The 18638-nt window shown below is 37.4% G+C and overlaps 1 protein-coding gene across 1 annotated transcript in view; it reads right to left on the bottom strand.

Annotated features, from left to right (window-relative positions):
- The window catches only part of COL19A1 (collagen type XIX alpha 1 chain), a 337557-nt gene that overhangs the window by 302852 nt on the left and 16067 nt on the right, over positions 1 to 18638 (bottom strand). The window contains exons 3-4 of the mRNA XM_063707696.1: positions 2607 to 2681; positions 1306 to 1405 (exon numbers count right to left, since the gene is read on the bottom strand). Coding sequence (XP_063563766.1) covers positions 1306 to 1405; positions 2607 to 2681 — 175 coding nt within the window. The remainder of the gene's footprint in view (positions 1 to 1305; positions 1406 to 2606; positions 2682 to 18638) is intronic.

Below are 18638 nucleotides of genomic sequence, written 5' to 3'. Positions count from 1 at the left end.
TATGGCTTATGCATACCTAAGCATGGAACTGCTGTACCCTGAGAATTTAATGCCTACTTATGAGATCACCCAAACAGCGGCAGCTGTAGCGCGGGTCCATACAGTTACATCTGCTGAAGTGCCCCACCTAACAATCACCCATTATATCCCCTGATTTGAAATTCCTTCCTTAATATTCTTGTTTCTTATCAAGTATTGAGCAGTTTACTTTTAAGGAGCCATTTCAGTCATTAAATGAAAATTACCAAAAGTGTCACAAAATAGGTTTAAAAGAAACTTTTCTCAGGGAAAAAGTGTAGGTTATGAACTTCATTTACACAGAACGTCTGAGCAAGGGCAAAGAGATGATTAATGCTATTTCCCTTTAAGAATTCAAATTTTGAGATTCTCCACAATCTTGTCTGTCTTAAATCACTACTTAAATCACTACTGCCCAGGAAGTGAAAACATACATACATATTTTCACACAAAAACATTTATGTTGCATATGAAGCTAAGTAGAATTTTGATGGGTTTTTATTGCGGTATATTCATACATGCGAATATTCATCTTGGACTCCAGGAATAATTGTCCTGACCATATGTGCTACCTGCCTGCCTGATAACTCAGCTTTCTGAATTACTATGAAGTCATCCTTTAATTATTGCCAACTATATGGGAAATCATTGTTGCCCTGTATGGTTGCTGACCAATTGTCACTATTTGAATGGAAAGTGATTTTTTTTTTTTGTAACTCTAAGTGTATCTGTAGAAAAAAGAAAAAGTAAGGGAAAACTTTGGTAAATCTATTTTAAAATTAAATGAGTATCAAGACCAAAAATAAAAGCACAAAACAGCTTTTTATTTACTATGTACTCTATACAATAGATAAGATGAACACCTAAGAGCTAAATTCTTTTATTTTAACTTAAGCTTAGAAAATCTAAAAATTTATACAACAAATATCAGTCTTTTGGCTCTGAATCTATATAGTGCCTTATGTTTTAATGTTTACCTTGAAAAACCTAATATTGGTTATGTCTATTTTAAACATAAACAATATTTCTTCAGAAATGGATTTAATTGCTATTCTCTAATGATTGTGCCTTTTTCTGTACATATAAATGGTATTTACACTGTAGAGCCAAGATTAGATTGCAATGATTTTTATAAACAACAAATACATTAACAACACGTTTACCACTGCATTCCAGTGAGGATGATGCTATTGAGAAACTTTATTTTTAAAACAAATTATTTGAAATCTCTTTAGAAAATAATTTATGAAGTATTATTAAACATAAAGAAAATAATTTTTTACTTACATAGTGTCTCTAATAAGAAGTGCACTTCCCAATTTGAAACAGGTTTTATCACTTTCACAAAATGCACGTCTTAGAGAAAAGCTGTCTCCTAGATCAAAACCTGTAAAATGTAACAAATGATTCAATTTAATAAACTAATAGAAATGTTAATTTCTAAACAGAATTTTGTGTTGCCCTTATCTATTAATTGATCCACTTCAAACGAAATCTTGCTGCTTGGGATCAGCAAAATTTCTTGATTTTATTTTTCTCCTTTTAGGGTAAAAGAGAATGAAATTCACTTTGCATATAGAACGTGTAGCCATTTTTCTAGAAAAAAATCATGAATATATTTCAAAAAAACTCAATTTTAATTTCCTTTGACCTAGGAATTATCTTAAGTAAAAATTGCAGCAGCTCTGATGTCTAAAGTAAGAAAATTAGATTAAAAATAGTACAGCCATTCAGTTTAAATCTAAGCAGCCTTTTACAAAATTATGCTTTAAAGAAATGTGTATTGATGACAGGAAATGCATACACATGAAATGTAATATAAGAATTATAACTGTGTGTGTGTCACACGCTCATTAGCATTTATGTGGGAGAGAGAGAAGAGGAGGAGGAGGAAAAGAAGGAGAAAGAAAGATAAGAAAGATTACCAAAAGGAAAGATAACAAGGGTTACCAAAATGGTAATCTTGTCTTTATCTGGGTGGTGACATCTTCCTTCTCACAAATTTTTTTTCTTCTTCCAAAATTTCTACAGTGGACACTTTTATAATTTTAAATAACTTTTTTTTTCTCCAAGAGGTTGAGGTATTGTTGATCACAGATTAAACATATAGAACCCTGCTCTCAGAATTTTTTCTACATCATCTACCTTAAATTTTTATGGGTCGGGCGTGGTGGCTTACGCCTGCAATCCCAGCACTGTGGGAGGCCAAGGCAGATGGATCACTTGAGGCCAGGAGTTCGAGACCAGCCTGGCCAACATGGTAAAACCCCATCTCTACCAAAAATACAAAAATTAGCCATGTGCCTGTAGTCCCAGCTACTTGGGAGGCTGAGGCAGGAGAATTGTTTGAACCCAGGAGGTGGAGGTTGCAGCAAGCTGAGATCACACCACTGCACTCCAGCCTGAGTGACAGAGTGAGACTCTGTCTCAAAAAAAAAAAAAAAATTAAAAAGAATTCTTAAAATTTTCACGTTAATGCTATGATCTTAAATTGCAGTATCAAAGATTCACCTATAATGTATTCCATATCTAGCATTTGGTGATAATTTTACATAAAATATTACTTTGCAAAGGATTATATTGCCTACCTGAAACTTCAAGTTTGTTTATGTTGTCATATGTCAGCTGATGTCCCTCTATTCTCAGGATAGGGCATGACTCTTCTATTTAAAAAGAAAAAAAGCATAGAAGATTTGCATTATGTTTTCTATCAAATTCCTCAAATGAATTTTAATTACACAGTACAATCAGAAACTTAAGATAAAATGGAAATAAATTAAACCATTTATTAAATTTCTGTAAAATGAGGATAAGAACATTAACCACCTCAGTGTTTTTGTGAGGGTTACATGTGGTTACTTATGTAGAGTGCTAAGAACACTGCTTGGTTCACAGTGAATACTTGCTAGTGTTAGCCATTATTATTATAACTATTATTTGAACACTTTATGTATCCTTGACATTTGGAAATAGGCTAGTTTTAACATCATTAAACTTTCGTATTCAAAGTACAATAGTAAAACAAGTGAACTACTACTATATTTTATCACAACTTTAATTCAAGTTTTGGTGTTGGCTGATATGAAACTTTAAAAACTAAACGGAACATATATGGAAGTTACTAAAATAAAATTTAAAAAGCAAAGATCTCTACCATACAAAAGTGGCCTATAATTTTAAAAAAAGAAATAAAATCATTGAGAAAGTGTACTTATGTGCTACAGCACTTAGTGATATTCAAAGAAATAAAAGATAGTCTCAACTCAGTGAATGTACACGTTTAATACTACCACTACACACTAATACAGTAATGGATATGCACACACCAATTTTTCAACATCTTAGGACATGTTTAAATTGAATCAGGCTAATTCAGTTAATTCAGACAAAATTACAGCCAATTTTTGAATTGTGCCAAGATAACTGTACAACTGGACAGTTAAGACCATTAGTTTAACATTTTAAACTAAATTGATTAAATATTTTGGTATCATGCAATCACAACTTTAATTCTCTATGTCTAAAATTGATGTTTGGGTTTAATAACTAAGAAGTTTTTAATATAGAGAGGAGATAAACTACTTAAAACCAAATTGAAATTGCCGATTCACCAGTCCCCCCTTCATTTAACAAATATATCACAGACCTCAGGCATGGCGAGAGGGTATCATCTTAATATATTTAACCAGAAAATAAATCAGATTCTAAATAATGCTACCACTTAATCAAATTTAAAAATAAGAAGCAAATATACTGCAAAAAACATTTTGAACACAATTTGTAAAGTAAGTGAAATTATAGCACTAAGTACTTTTAGATATTACTTAGCTAATATGGAAAATTGCTATCTCAGAGCTCTTAATACAATTGCAGGCTCTAAATAATAGTAAAATTATTAGAGATTTTATAAACATTACCAATTAATGATTCGGATTAATAGTCACTTTTATAAAACCCAAGCACCTCATTCAAGATCTGAACACTAAAATCTATAAAACTTGCCTGAGAGAAATTAAAGACCTAAATAACTGAAGGGATAAACAAAATGCTTAGAATGCAAGACTTAAAATTGTTAAGATGTTAGTTCTTGGTTTTATCTCTAGATTCAGAGCAATGCCAATTAAAATCCCAACAGTATGGGGTGTGTGTGTGTGTGTGTGTGTGTGTGTAAAACTGACAAGCTGATTCTCAAATTTATATGAAACTACAGAAAACAAGCTAAAATAGTAAAAGGCAAAATTAAAGAAGAATAAGCTAGACAACTTTAAACTATCAGATATAAGTTTTTTTACACTGTGGGGTTGGTACACATACAGAAAAACACAAACATAACCCAAAACATATGGTCTCCTTATTTACCACAGAAAGGCCACTTGATTCAGTGGGAAATGGATGGTCATTTTACTAAACGGTGCTGGGTCAACAGAATATCCATACAGAAAAACACTGAATGTTGAACCTTACTTCACACCATGCACAAAAACTAACTAAAGATAATCATAGAAATAAATATGAAAGGTAAAACAGTAAAGCATCTACAAGACAACAAAGTCTTCATCAACTTGGGATAGCAAAGATGTCTTGAAAAGAACACAGAAACCATTAATCACAAAAGAAAAGATTGCTAAGTTGAACTTCATTAAAATTAACATCTTTACTCAAAAGACAACACTAAAAGAGTAAAAAGTCAAGCCATAAATTAGAAGAAGTTACCTCCAGTCCAAATATGCAATAAAGTATCATTTCTAGAATATACAATGAACTCTCACAAATCAATAACAAAAAAAGCTTGAAAATCTTATTCTAAAAATGTGCAAAAAGATTTAAACACTTCAAAAAAGAGAATATCCAAATGTTCAACCCACATACGAGAAGGTGCTCAACATCATTAGTTATCAGGGAAATGCCAAGTGAAACCACAGTGAGATATCACTAAATGGCTAAAATTAAAGCACTGAAGATGCCAAGTGTTGATGAGGATATGGAGCAACAAAAACTATTCTACATTGCTTGTAGGAGTGGAAATTAGTACACTTCAGAAAACTGTTTGGCAGTATTTACTAAAGCTAAATATATATGAACTGTATGACTTGAAAATTCAATGAAGCAAGAGAAAGGAGTGCCAAAAAATGGGTGTAATGGCCCTTTTAGACAAGAATATTAATGGCAGCTTTACACATAATAGTCTAAAACCAGAAACAACCAAAATGTTTATCAACAAGAAGGAGCAAGATAAATAGTGGCATACACAATGAAAAACTGTATAGCAATAAAAAAGAATAAACTATTGATACATGCAACAACTAGATAAATCTCACAGATATAATATTAAATAGAAAAATGTCATTCACCCAAAAAATATTAACGAGACAGCCAAGTGGGAGGCGGTCCCTGGAGAAACTCCAACCAGCCCGCCCACTGAGGTAGAGACTTGGGAAGCTCGCACTCTTTGCAGTGGGGAGGAGCCTGGCCCTTCCTCTTCCTGTGTGGAACCTGAGATTTGAACAGTCTGGCGGGAAGTGCTCTAGCAGGGACTCTGGCCTAGACAGAGTCCCTGTTTCCCCCTTTCCTTCCTTTTCACCCAAAAAAACCCTGTCTTACTCACCAAATTGTCTGCAAGCCTGAATTTTCATGGCCGTGGGACAAAGAACACCATCTTTAGCTGCACTAAGGAAAAGTCCTGCGACATTTTTGGTGTTCAATGTGGGAGCTCAAGAAGTGGTGAGTGAAATGAGAACACAAAACCTCTCACTGTGGCTTTCTAAGCCTTTTCATCCTTGGACTTCTGAGCTTATGGGAAACCACACCACCACCCCCTGTCGCTCCTTGGGGTCGGGAGACTTTTCATGGCCTTTTTTTCCCTTTTTCAGGACAGACTGGTGAGCAGCAGCTCCAAGCCGATCCCCACACCCTGCGCAGCGCTAGGACGCATGGCTCAAAAGTCCCCCACAGCCCGCTGACTGGTTCCCAGCCACAGACTGCTGCCACAGCCTTCCTCTTCCCTGGCTAACGGGTTTAACTCTTTTGGACAGTAATTAAGCTTAATCTTTTCTCCCTGGTGGAGGAATCAGTTGCATAAGAATAAGAGGTTCTTCCTCAAGCATTAAAAAATTTTTTTCTTTCCTCCTCTCCACTCCATCAGCAGTTAAGCGTTAAAGATATTTTCCCCCTTTGCTAGGCCAGATCCCCCAACAATCACTGTTTATTTTTTCTGTAAAGCTTAATTGTGAAACATGATTTGTGGGGCTAGTCTTGGGCTGTGGCCAATCTGGTGTGCTCTGCATGTCTGTGTGGTTTGTGCTGCAAGCCTCATCTTGTTTTACATCCTGAGGGCATGGCCTGTAACTGCTTGGCAAGGCTTTGTTTAGCAATCCTGCCTTAGGGAATAAATTTCTTTCTGGTTTGATATCTGCATGTTTTCCCAGGCCTGTCCTTTAAAGGGCCCCACCCAGCGACTGGGTTTTCTTCTGCATGTCTGTGTACTGTGTTTAATGCCTGTCAAAAGAGCTCTAATTAATTTGGCCTAAAGAAAGACAAGTGCTTACATCAAATATTTTTTAAAGGGAATATAAAATCTGTAGTACCTTTTAGTTCACATGACTTTAATCTTTGAGAAATTAAAAAAGCCTTAGAGATTATTGGTAAACTGCAGATCAGATGCAAGGTTTGCTAAGTGTTTTAAGGTTACAAACTGCTTTTTGGGTTTTGAGAACTATTTGACTTGCTGGCTTCACAACTATTAAGGCCTGGGGACATATGGAATAACCAGGCCCTTAATGAAGAAAGCAAACCTTGGCTGCAGTTAGCACACAAAGCAACTTACCAAGTTTTATCTTAAAGTTAAAGATGCTAGGAATTACTATTATAACACATAATTGAAACTACTGTCGATGAAAAGAGTCAAATTCCATAAAATATTTTCAGAGATTTATTCTGAGCCAAATATGAGTGACCGTGGCCTGTGACACAGCCCTCAGGAGGTCTTGAGAACATGTGCCCAAGGTGGTAGGGGTACAGCTTGCTTTTATATATTTTTAGAGAGGCAAGAGACATCAATCAAATACATTTAAGAAATACATTGGTTTGGTTCAGAAAGGTGGGACAACTTAAAGTGGGGGAGTGGGGCGGTGCTTCCAGACTATAGGTAAATTTAAACATTTTCTGGTTGACAATTGGTTGAGTTTATCTGAAGACCTGGGATCAATGGAAAGGAATGTTCAGGCTAAGATAAAGGATTGTGGAGACCAAGTTTTATTGTGCAGAGGAATCTCTCAGATAGCAGAGTTGTAAAATGTTTATCAGACCTAAAAGGGTACCTGGCTGTTAGCTGATTATCTCTTGGATCTGGAAACAAAGGAAAGAAAACAAAGGAGAAAGAATTTTCTACAGAATGTGGACTTTTCCCACAAGAGATTTTGCAGGGCAATTTCAAGGTATGGCAAGGAAATATACTTTGGGGTAAAACATTGTAATTTTCTTCCTTGTTATGCCACCGTCAGATTGGAAAGTAAGTCACAATATACAGGGTTAAATAAAACCCATCTGATGAGAATTTATGGTTTGTAGGGCATGACTCCCCAGACTCCTTAGAAAGGAATCTAGGCAAGATAAAAATCAGAGCTTAGTCCTCAGTTGCTATTTTAAGTTACTGTAAACCATTAGGGAGATAACCAAACTTTTTTGTCAATTGTGTTTCTAACTGTAATTACCCTGGACATTTTGCTATTCACAGACAATTGTTGTCTTGTTTTAATCCTTTTCAAAAGATGGTTTCTAATAAGCTATAGAACTGTAACAGGTGCTCTGAAATATAGGTTTATGATAGCTTTGGAAATTGTAACCTTTGGAATAAAGGAAAATAGTACAGGACTCATGAAGAGCTGAAACATTCATGAATATCAAGCAAAACAAGAGTTAACTAAATGGTCTGAACTCAGAAAGCTGAAGCAACTTTTTTGACTTTTGGTTGGAATATTGCTGATCCTTGTTTGGGTTTTCATAGTCGAGGAAATTTATTTTGAACTATTTACAGCCTTTAATAATTGAGTAAGTTATACTCCTATCAACAAAATTTGGAGCATGTTTGTTTCTCTCTGCCTGGTTCCTACAGAATTTGGAAACTCTCAGTGAATATCCTCAACTTATGGATATTTGCATCATATATGGAAATGCATATTTCCATTTGCATCAGTGGAATAAGAATCCATTTTTCTTTTGCGGCAGGACACAATTGGAGAAAGTGGTTGTTTTACCAAGGCTTTGACTGGAAGGGTATGCTTCCCTTTAAGGAGTCAATCTCAACTTGCAGGGATGATAGAAGCCCAGTTGCCTCATACCCTTGTCTACACAGTTCCTGTACAGGGTTCCTGACCTGTGGTCAGTAAAGAATGTCACTTTCTAACAGATCTAGGAGCTCCAAGTTTATTATGGGACCTTAAGAGGAGAGGATCACTCAACTTACAGGTATTTGAGGATAAACCCATGGCTGGGCTCAGCTTTAAAAGGTCTTATCTGAGATTCCTTGGGGAACAGAGTTCCATCAAAGCCAATCCAAAAAACCTATGTAAAAATAATTATACTTGCTGTATTTTTGCAAATAATCAGGCCAAGTATAAAAGTAAAGTCTATTTTGCAAACCACTCAGTCCTATGATGATTTGTTTTTTAACAAAAATGAGGACCGGAGAGAGAGAAATCATGTTTCAAAACGTATCATATATTTGTCATTAAATTCTAAACTCACTAGTTGTTTTTAAGTTTTCGCTTACATTTTAGGCTAACCCTGCTCGTTCCTGTGAACCAACCAGCAGTCTCCAGCTGCAGCTCAGAAAGAACAAAAGGGATGGGTAATGTAGAAATCTGGATCAATATTCTAGTTCTGAGCAATTATCCTGCAAATCCTGCCAGGCAATTGGGATAAATAGGATACCCATCACTCGGAGGTTTCCTTTCTGGGAAAGTAAGACCAAGAAAGCTAACCAAAGCCAAGTACCATGCACCCAAATCTTAGCAAGCATAACTATAGCTACCAGTTATCTGGGTGTCTCACAAGTCATCCTTTCCCCTCCCTTGTTGGAGGAGGACTCAGTTCCACAGTTTTAACTTAGCATTCAGCTTATGATAAGGAGTCCATGCAACTCCCTCAAGACAAATTTTCATCCCAGACTCAATTCAAAGCTTCTGGTCAAAGCCCTAGGATAGAAAAATGGATCTGAGGGATCCAGAGGCAGACAATAATGGAAGTTAAAAGGTACAGTGCAGGTGAGCATGTGTGGCTGATTCCTGCTGATTAAGCCAACCCCAAGCTTCCTGTTTCATGGATAAAGGCCACATTAATATCCATGGCATAAATGAGGTGTAGGGAACTCCAAAGCTGCTGACAGTTTGGAGGATAGAGGCATAGGTGAGAGCAGATAATTCCTATTCTCTAGGTCCTCCCTGTTTTATGGGTGAAAGTCACTTTGGCACTCATGGCGGCAGCTGCCAAGGTTGCTGTGACTTGGGGATGCAAGGATGGAAGAGGGAAAGAGGACATTCTTCCCTCTCTCCCTCATGTACCCCACGTATCTGCTAGGAAGAGAAGAAAACCAGGCATGCCTGCTCCCCTCATTCTAGATGGGTAGCCATTCATCTTTAGTCTGTACCCCTTTCAAAAGCATCCTGAATCCCTGGGACTCCTTTAAAAGGTGCCCTCTTATTTTCCTTTCTTCTCATCTGTCCTCTCTTCACTGATAGATAATTGTGTCTCTGTACTATGGGACGGTCCCCTCAGATGCATCTTTCAAACTAGAAAGAGTTAATTTCCCAAACCTTAAAACTAGTTGGCTTAGGATTGGGCTCAGGGAAAAGGAACCCAGAAGTCCAACATGCTGGCAAAAGGGTAAAGTTTTGTTTTTTTTTTGCTAGTTGGGTGTTTGGCCTCCCTCTCCCTGTGCAAACTGGTAAAAGGCCTTGGAATTTTTGAGCTGTCCTTATCCCTCCCCTTGTTTCATGTTGATATGTGTTTTCTAATAACCGGGTTTGTCTGTTCTTGCCTTCAGGCCATCAAACTCCAACTGGTCATGCAACTGGAGCCTCTGACAATGGCCCCTTCTGCTAGGAACCCTTAGATAGGCCTCTGAGGGAGCTCTGACTTCCGTTTCCCCAAAACAGCAACCCCTGTCAGCAGGAAGAAGTTGAGATCAGTCTTCATCCTTATCCTTAATGTAACGGCAATTAGATGTACTTTTTTAGAGGAAGGAATGAGACAGCCAGGTGGGAGCGGGTCCTTGGAGAAACTCCAACCAGCCTGCCCAGTGAGGTTGGATGGCAGCCTTCCCTGACCACTCTGTGTAATAAATAACCTCTTCTCCCTCACATATATAAAATTACCAAACATAGCTAATAAAATACAGGATTCCCAGTTAAATGTGAATGTCAGATAAATAAAAATACTTTTAGTACAAGTATGTCCCACGCAATATTTGGAACATACTTATACTAAAAAATTATTTATTGTTTAAACTTCAAATTTAACTGGGCATCCTGTATTTTACCTGGTAAACTTAGTCATACTGCCACACTCTGTGATGCCAGATATGATGGTAGCTTGGACTAGAGATGACACTGAAAATGGAAAACATCTTCAATTTCATGGGAAGGAATTGAGAGATACAAGAACCAACAGGAGATGATAAGGGATTGAATGTAGGGAGGAGGGAGATTAGTTGACTGAAATAAATCCCACTAGAAAAATAAAAGAAAACTTGGCAAGGCATAAGTTAATCTGTAGTGGGAAAGAGGAGAAATTAGAAATGTTAAATCTGACATGCCATTAAGAAATTGAAATGATGGAGTTATCAAATAGACAGTTAGGAATGGAATTCAAAAGAGAGGTGAGGGCTGTGAAGTACATTTGGGAGTGACTGACATATAAATCCTATGTAAAACTGTGTCCAGAGTTGGTTCCTTCCAGTGGGTTCTTGGTCTCGCTGACATCAAGAATGAAGCTGCAGACCTTCGCAGTGAGTGTTACAGCTCTTAAAGATGGTGTGTCTGGAGTTGGTTCCTTCCGATGTGTCCAGGGTTTCTTCTTTCTGGTGGGTTTGTGGTCTCGTTGACTTCAAGAATGAAGCCGTGGACCTTCGCGGCAAGTGTTACAGCTCTTAAAGGTGGTGCAGACCCAAAGAGTGAGCAGCAGCGAGATTTATTGTGAAGAGTGAAAGAACAAAGCTTCCACAGTGTGGAAGGGGACCCCAGCAGGTTGCCACTGCTGGCTGGGGTGGCCAGCTTTTATTCCCTTATTTTTCCCCACCCACATCCTGCTGATTGGTCCATTTTACAGAGTGCTGATTGGTCCATTTTACAGAGTGCTGATTGGTGTGTTTACAATTCTTTAGACACAGAGCGCTGATTGGTGCGTTTTTACAGATAGCTGATTGGTGCATTTACAATCCTTTAGCTAGACACAGAGCACTGATTGGTGCATTTACAGTCCTTTAGCTAGACACAGAGCGCTGATTGGTGCATTTTTACAGAGTGCTGATTGGTGCGTTTACAATCCTTTAGCTAGACACAGAGCGCAGATTAGTGCATTTTTACAGAGTGCTGATTGGTGCATTTATCATCCTTTAGCTAGACAGAAAAGTTTTCCAAGTCCCCACTTGACCCAGGAAGTCCAGTTGGCTTCACCTCTCAAAACCACAGAAGAGATGAGATCACATAGTGAGTGAGATAAAAAGAGAACAGGAGCAAGTGGTGTCTCCTGAGAAATTGTAACATATCACTTGGTTTTCCTATTTCTTCATATCTTCAGAATTATCATACGTGAAATTATTATCATTATTACATGTAAAGTCATGATTAAAACCTGTCTAGTCTGATACAAGTTCTATTTAGCAGTCTTCTCCAACATACGTTAAGAAAAATAATTTTCTTTACAAATAGTGACAAAGCTCATTGCAGTTCATTCCTCAAGGTTAGAGATGGGGAAGATAAAGAGCAACAATATACCATAGATACAGAACTGGTTTGTTTTCCTTTCATAAACGAATCAAAACAAGAGCCTTTAGGCATTTTGCATTTTTTAAAAAAGGCTTCTTGAAAAAATAAAGGCTCTTTGTTTCGTTGTTACTAGTTCCCCTCAGCCCCCCTGTACGCATCCTACTTTGCCAATACATCTGACAAAGGAATATCAAGTATATCAGGTTGGGAAAAAGAACACTAGTTAACAAAAAATAGGTAAAGTAACACTGGACAAGAATAAAACAAAAATAATACGGAAGTGTGAATAAACAAGAAAAAATGGGAACACTGCTTTTTTTTTTTTTTTTTTTTGAGCTAGAGTCTCACTCTGTCGCCCAGGATGGAGTGCAGTGGCGCGATCTCAGCTCACTGCACCTCAAACAATTCCCCTGACTCAGCCTCCTGAGTAGCTGGGATTACAGGCACAAGCCACCACGCCTGGCTAATTTTTTTGTAATTTTAGTATAGACGGGTTTCACCATCTTGGCCAGACTGGTCTCCAACTCCTGACCCTCTGGCAATCTGCCCATCTCAGCCTCCCAAAGTGATGGGATTACAGGTGCTCTCTTTTTTTTTTTTTTCCTTTCTTCTCCTCTGTCCTCTCTTTACTGATAGGTAATTGTGTCTTTGTACTAGGGGACAGTCCCCTTAAATGCATCCTTCAAACTAGAAAGAGTTAATTTCCCAAACCTTAAACTAGTTGGCTTAGGATTGGACTCAGGGGAAGGGAACCCAGAAGCCCAACATGCTGGCAAAAGAGTAAAGTTTTTTTTTGCTAGTTGGGTGTTTGGCCTCCCTCTCCCTGTGCAAACTGGTAAAAGGCCTTGGAATTTCTGAGCTGCCTTATCCCTCCCCTTGTTTCATTTTCATACGTGTTTTCTAATAACGCGGCTTTGTCTGTTCTTGCCTTCAGGCCACCAAACTCTAAACGGTAATGCAACTGGAACCTCTGACAATGGCCCTTTCTGCTGGGAAACCTTAGATAGGCCTCTGAGGGAGCTCCGCCTGCCATTTCCCCAAAACAGCACACCCTGTCAGCAGGAAGAAGTTAAGATTGGTCTTCATCCTTATCCTTAATCTAACAGCAATTAGATGTACTTCTTTAGAGGGAGGAATGAGACAGCCAGGTGAGAGGAGGTCCTTGGAGAAATTCCAACCAGGCTGCCCACTGAGGTGGAGCCTTGGGAACTTCACACCCTTTTTAGCGGGAGGAGCCTGGCCCATCCTCTTTCCTGTGTGGAACCTGGGATTCAATCAGCCTGGTGGGAAGTGCTCTATCTAGCAGGGACTCTGGCCTAGCGAGAGTTCCTGTTTCCCCCTTTCCTTCCTTTTCACCCAGTAAAACCCTGTCTTACTATTCAAGTTGTCTGTGAGCCTGAATTTTCATGGCCATGGGACAAGGAACTCATCTTTAGCTGAACTAAGGAAAAGTCCTGCAACATTAATACATACTGTGTAATTCCATTTATACGAAATTCTAGAGATTATACAACTAATCTGTGTCAGTGTAGTGGCTACCTTTGTGAAATGTTAACTAGGAGCAGGTACACAGAAGGCTTCCGGGTTTTGAGAATGTGTATTTAGGTCTGAGTAGTAGTTACACAGGGGTATAAATATATCCGTAGAAATTCACTGCACTGTGCACTAAGATTTGTCAACTTTGGTGTGTGTAATATCTCAACAAAAGGAGGAAAATAGCATCTCTGTGAGAAAATAATTTAAGCTAAAAATGACTCTTGAAAAACTCAAAAAAACTCCATTCTTATTATATTTTTATAACGACTATGAGTGACTATGTAACCATAATAAATAAGATTAAATTACTCACAATGTATGTAGGGAAGCCCCAGTAGGTGATTAGCAAAACAAGTCTCAAGATAGTAGAAAGGGGCTTTCCATTATGACACTTTGGTTGGCTTATTGCCAAGTTGGAAACATTATATATCTTATTTAAATTCTTCTGAGGACTTAGCAAATATATGATGATTTCAAAGTAATAAACGTATCATTTGAAATGAATGGAATTCAACATTTCTAGCAACATTTATGAAAGTCTTTCTACACTAAAAGCCTTTATAAAAATCAAATGCCATTTCATATCTTTAGCATACGTGCTTTGTGGTGAAAAGCTGAAAAAAAATAAAACTAAATGTTAATTATTTAGGTGTAAGATTTAAGGCACAATAATCTGAATACATGAATATTATGGATTCATTACACAAAAATGGCAAGGCAGTGGAAATAGCTATCACAAGGTGGATATGTTCATTTCTTTAAGTATTAAAATACATACTTTAATATAAAGTAAAGAGCACTTTTGAGTAAATGTGCATGTATTTTGAAGAACTACAGAAAAGACTCAAATATCCAAATATTATGTCAAGTAGACAGAGGCAAAGCACCGTGTCATTTCAAAGGCTCTCTGGACTATTGCAAAAGTAATGACTAAAATTTCACCACAAAAAAAAAAAAAAAAAAAAAAAATGCACTGCTTTTTCCATTCATCCATCCATGAGCATTTAGGTTGTTTCCATGTCTTAGCTATTGTGAATAATGTTGCAATGAATATGGGGGTGCAGATATATCTTCACAAGGTAGGGATTTCATCTTTTTTGGATGTAGACCCAAAACAGGGGTTGCTGGATCATATGGTGGTTCTATTTTTAATTTCTTCAGAACCGCCATACTGTTTTCCATAATGGCTATACCAATCCACATTCCCACCAACAGTGTGCTAGAGTTCTCTTTTCTCCATATCCTTGCCACGTTTGTGTTATCTCTTGTCTTTTTGATAATAGCTATCCTTATAGGTACAAGGTAATGTCTCATGGTGGTTTAATTTGCATTTCCTTTATGATTAGTAATGTTGAGCACTTTTTCATATACCTGTTGGACATTTTTATCTCTTTTTTGTAGAAATATGCATTTTGATCCTTTGTCCATTTTTAAATCAGATTATTTGTTTTACTGATACTGAGTTTTAAAAATACTTTATAAATTCTGTATATTAACCATCAGATAAGTAGTTTGCAATTATTTTTTCCCAGCCCATAGGTTGTCTTTTCATTTTGTTGACTGCTTCCTTCACTGTGTGTAAGTGTTTTAGTTTGACTTAGTCCCATTTATTTACTTCCACTTTTGTAGCCTGAGATTTTTCATGTGATATCCAAAAATGATTGCCAAGGTCAATGTTGGGGAACTATTCCCCCGTGATCGCTTCTGGGAGTTTTACGGTTTTTGTGATTACATTTAGACATTTTATCCAATGGAATATTATTCAGCTTTAAAAAAAGAAAATCCTTCCATTTGCCACAGCATAGATAGACCTTAAGGACAGTATGCTAAGAGAAATAAGCCAGACACAGGAAAAAAAAATATTGTGTGATCTCACATGTGGAATATTTTTTAAAAGAGCTTAAATACACAGAGATAGACAATAAAAGAACATTTATCACTGGTGTGAGGTGGGGAGGAAATGGAGAAATGCTCTTCAAAGGATACAAAATAGCAGATATGTAGGATAAATGTATCTAGAGATGGAATGTGCAACATAAGGACTAACAAAATACAATAAAATTGTATTGCATTTGAGATTTTCATTAAATAAGATTTAGCCACTCGTTACAAAAATAAGTAACTACGTGAGGTGATACGTGTGTTATTCTGTTCACTACAGTAGTCATTTAATTATATCCATCCCATAATATGCTATAGACCCCAAATATACACAATAAAATTTATTTTTTAAATGTTTATAATTTTTTTAAAAGATGCACTGCTTAGAGAACCTTAACAGATCTTTTTCAAAAGCAAATGCAAATGTTTTTAACAAATTCATATTAAGATGTTAATAACTATCAGCCCCACTTTCCTCCTGATTTGGCTTGAAGGACCTGGGCAACTTACAGAGGTGGTGGGGGGTACTGAAAAGAGCCAAAGGGGCCCAGCGCGGTGGCTCACGCCTATAATCCCAGCACTTTGGGAGGCCAAGGTGGGTGGATCATTTGAGGTCAGGAGTTCGAGACCAGCCTGACCAACATGGTGAAACCCCATCTCTACTGAAAATACAAAAAATTAGCCAGGTGTGGTGGCACGTGCCTATAGTCCCATCCACTTGGGATGCTGAGGCAGGAGAATCGCTTGAACCTGGGAGTCAGAGGTGGAGGTTGCAGTGAGCCAAGATCGCGCCACTGCACTCCAGCTTGGGCAACAGAGCGAGACTCAGTCTGAAAAAAAAAAAAGAGAAAAGAGCCAAAGGAAGGCAGCTAGATCATATTTGGGTATATCATTATTTTATCTAGATTACCTACAAAGAAAATACATACTTTAAAAAAGATGTTTACCCTTCTCCTTCCAAAAATTAGAATCCTGAGAACCTAAGAACATAGTCATCCAAGAGGAGTTAAGATCACAAAGCCAGCCACTCAATGGTAGAGTGGAAAGAAAACACAAGTGTCCTATAACCAACTTTCCCCCTCTGTATTGAACACTGCTTCTTAAATACATATTTTAAACAAAATAATAGCATACCTAAGAAATTATCTTCATTCTTTAGTAGAAGTGCATTATGCTCCCAGCCTCAGTTTTAAACATGTGCTTAAACACACACACACAGAAAATCACTTTTCCCCTTAATCTCTGTTTTATCCTACTGGTTTGACCTCCTATTGTATTGCTAGGCATTCTAATCTTTAACATCACGTCTTTTGTTAAACATTTTTCCTCTCATTGGTCTGACACTTTTTTTTTTTTTTTTTTTTTTTGAGACAAAGTCTTGCTCTTTCGCCCAGGCTGGAGTGCAATGGGGTGATCTTGGCTCACTGCAACCTCTGCCTCCTGGGTTCAAGTGATTCTCCTGCCTCAGCCTCCCAGGTAGCTGGGATTATAGGCGCCTGCCACCACGCACAGCTAATTTTTATATTTTTAGTAGACACAGGATTTCACCATGCTGGCCAGGCTGGTCTTGAACTCCTGACCTCAGGCAATCCACCTGCCTCAGCCTCCCAAAGTGCTGGGATTACAGGTGTGAGCCACCGAGCCTGGCCAGGTCTGATACTTTCTATACCCATTCATATAAATCTTCAGTTTAATACAGTATTCATCATAGGTATGTTGAAATCCCTCTTTTACACTTTTTTTATTATTATTCCCTGAAAGTATGTTGAATTCCTTTTTTCTCCTCTCGAATGGCTAAGAAGCTCAGATCAGCTAAAATCCATTATTTTAATGTTTTGTTTTTTCAACTGATTTAATACCTGAAAGATCTGTGTATACTGCTGATACTCAGACTGAAAATGGACTAGTTGCTCTCTGGACACAGAGGCTTCTGGCCTTAGGAAAAGCCAGGGGATGAGGTCATTCCTTGGGTAATACAAAAACAAATGGGAAAATCAAAGTTACAGTCATCATGCAAAATAAATGTAAACGAGTTCTGTTATACTCTGCAGTTTAGTGAGGGTTCTTGTATTACTTATACACCAGTTTGCTGATTGCAGGGAAAGAAAACATAATTTGTCTGGTCAAGATATAACTTATATTTTAACTTTGCTAAAATGCACATATCTCCACACATCTGTACTTTAATAACAATGTATTATGAATAATACAATATGACAATATTCAATTAACTGTGATATAAGGCTTCCAAGAGGTAATGAGGGGCATACATTCAGAAGCCTGCCTGTCCACCTTATATCCAGGAAGGGTCCTACATGGCAAAGGTTGACCATCTTCCAAGAGGTCTCATAGGACAGGATTTATTGCTTTGGTGAATTTACCAGTGTCCAAGGTCTAGCCTTTGACCCTGCAGGCTTAGAAATCAGATTTTGACAACACAGAAAGCACAGATGCATTTCTCAGGAGCATGTACCCTCACACCTCCTCCCCCTCATTCACTTGGCTCCAGTCTCCCAGTTTTTCTTGCTATTTCTTCCACATGCCAAGCATGTCCCCGCCTCAGAGCCTGGGGACCAAGTGACTGCTTTCCAGGTGTTCACGTGCCTTGCCCTCACACTGCCTTCATGCCTCTGCTTAAATGTCCAATTCTTCCAAAGGAAAATACCTAGTTAGAAGCTACATTATTTATCTAATCATTGTGAAGCTTTCCTCCACTTTCAAAATTTAGGAGTTACAAAGTGCATTTGTCAATGAAGGATTTTTACATGGTACCAATGTTGAACACAAGAATTTCTTAAAAACACAAAATAAAATTTTCTATATAACAGCATACATTTTACTCTGAGTTTAAGTGTGAAGTGTTTGCCAACTAGTAAAAGCCACATTTTGGAATAATAGGTTTTTTTCCTTGTAATTCCTTGTAATTAATAGAAAACTACCTTAGAAGGGCTTATATGAATAGTTACAGGCCTAAATTTAAATTTATAATCAAGTCAATCTGGACACTTAAACTGAAGATTTATCATAATGAAAGGAAAATGTGTTATTTAAAAAGCATTCTGTCATTTCTATTTATTTAGCCTGTTTTTTTAAACTCTGGTTTTCTGTTTCTTACTGCTTTTTATGATGATATAGTACTTTTGCCTTAGAACAGATTAAAGAAAGTAGATGAAACTTTAATTATTTGATACATAGTCTATATTAGAGGAAAGAGTTTTAAGC

The sequence above is a fragment of the Gorilla gorilla genome, chromosome 5 (assembly GCF_029281585.2).
Source record: "Gorilla gorilla gorilla isolate KB3781 chromosome 5, NHGRI_mGorGor1-v2.1_pri, whole genome shotgun sequence".
Lineage (NCBI taxonomy): Eukaryota > Metazoa > Chordata > Mammalia > Primates > Hominidae > Gorilla > Gorilla gorilla.
Note: the sequence above shows the minus strand (reverse complement) of the source record. Positions and strands in the feature narration are given on the sequence as shown.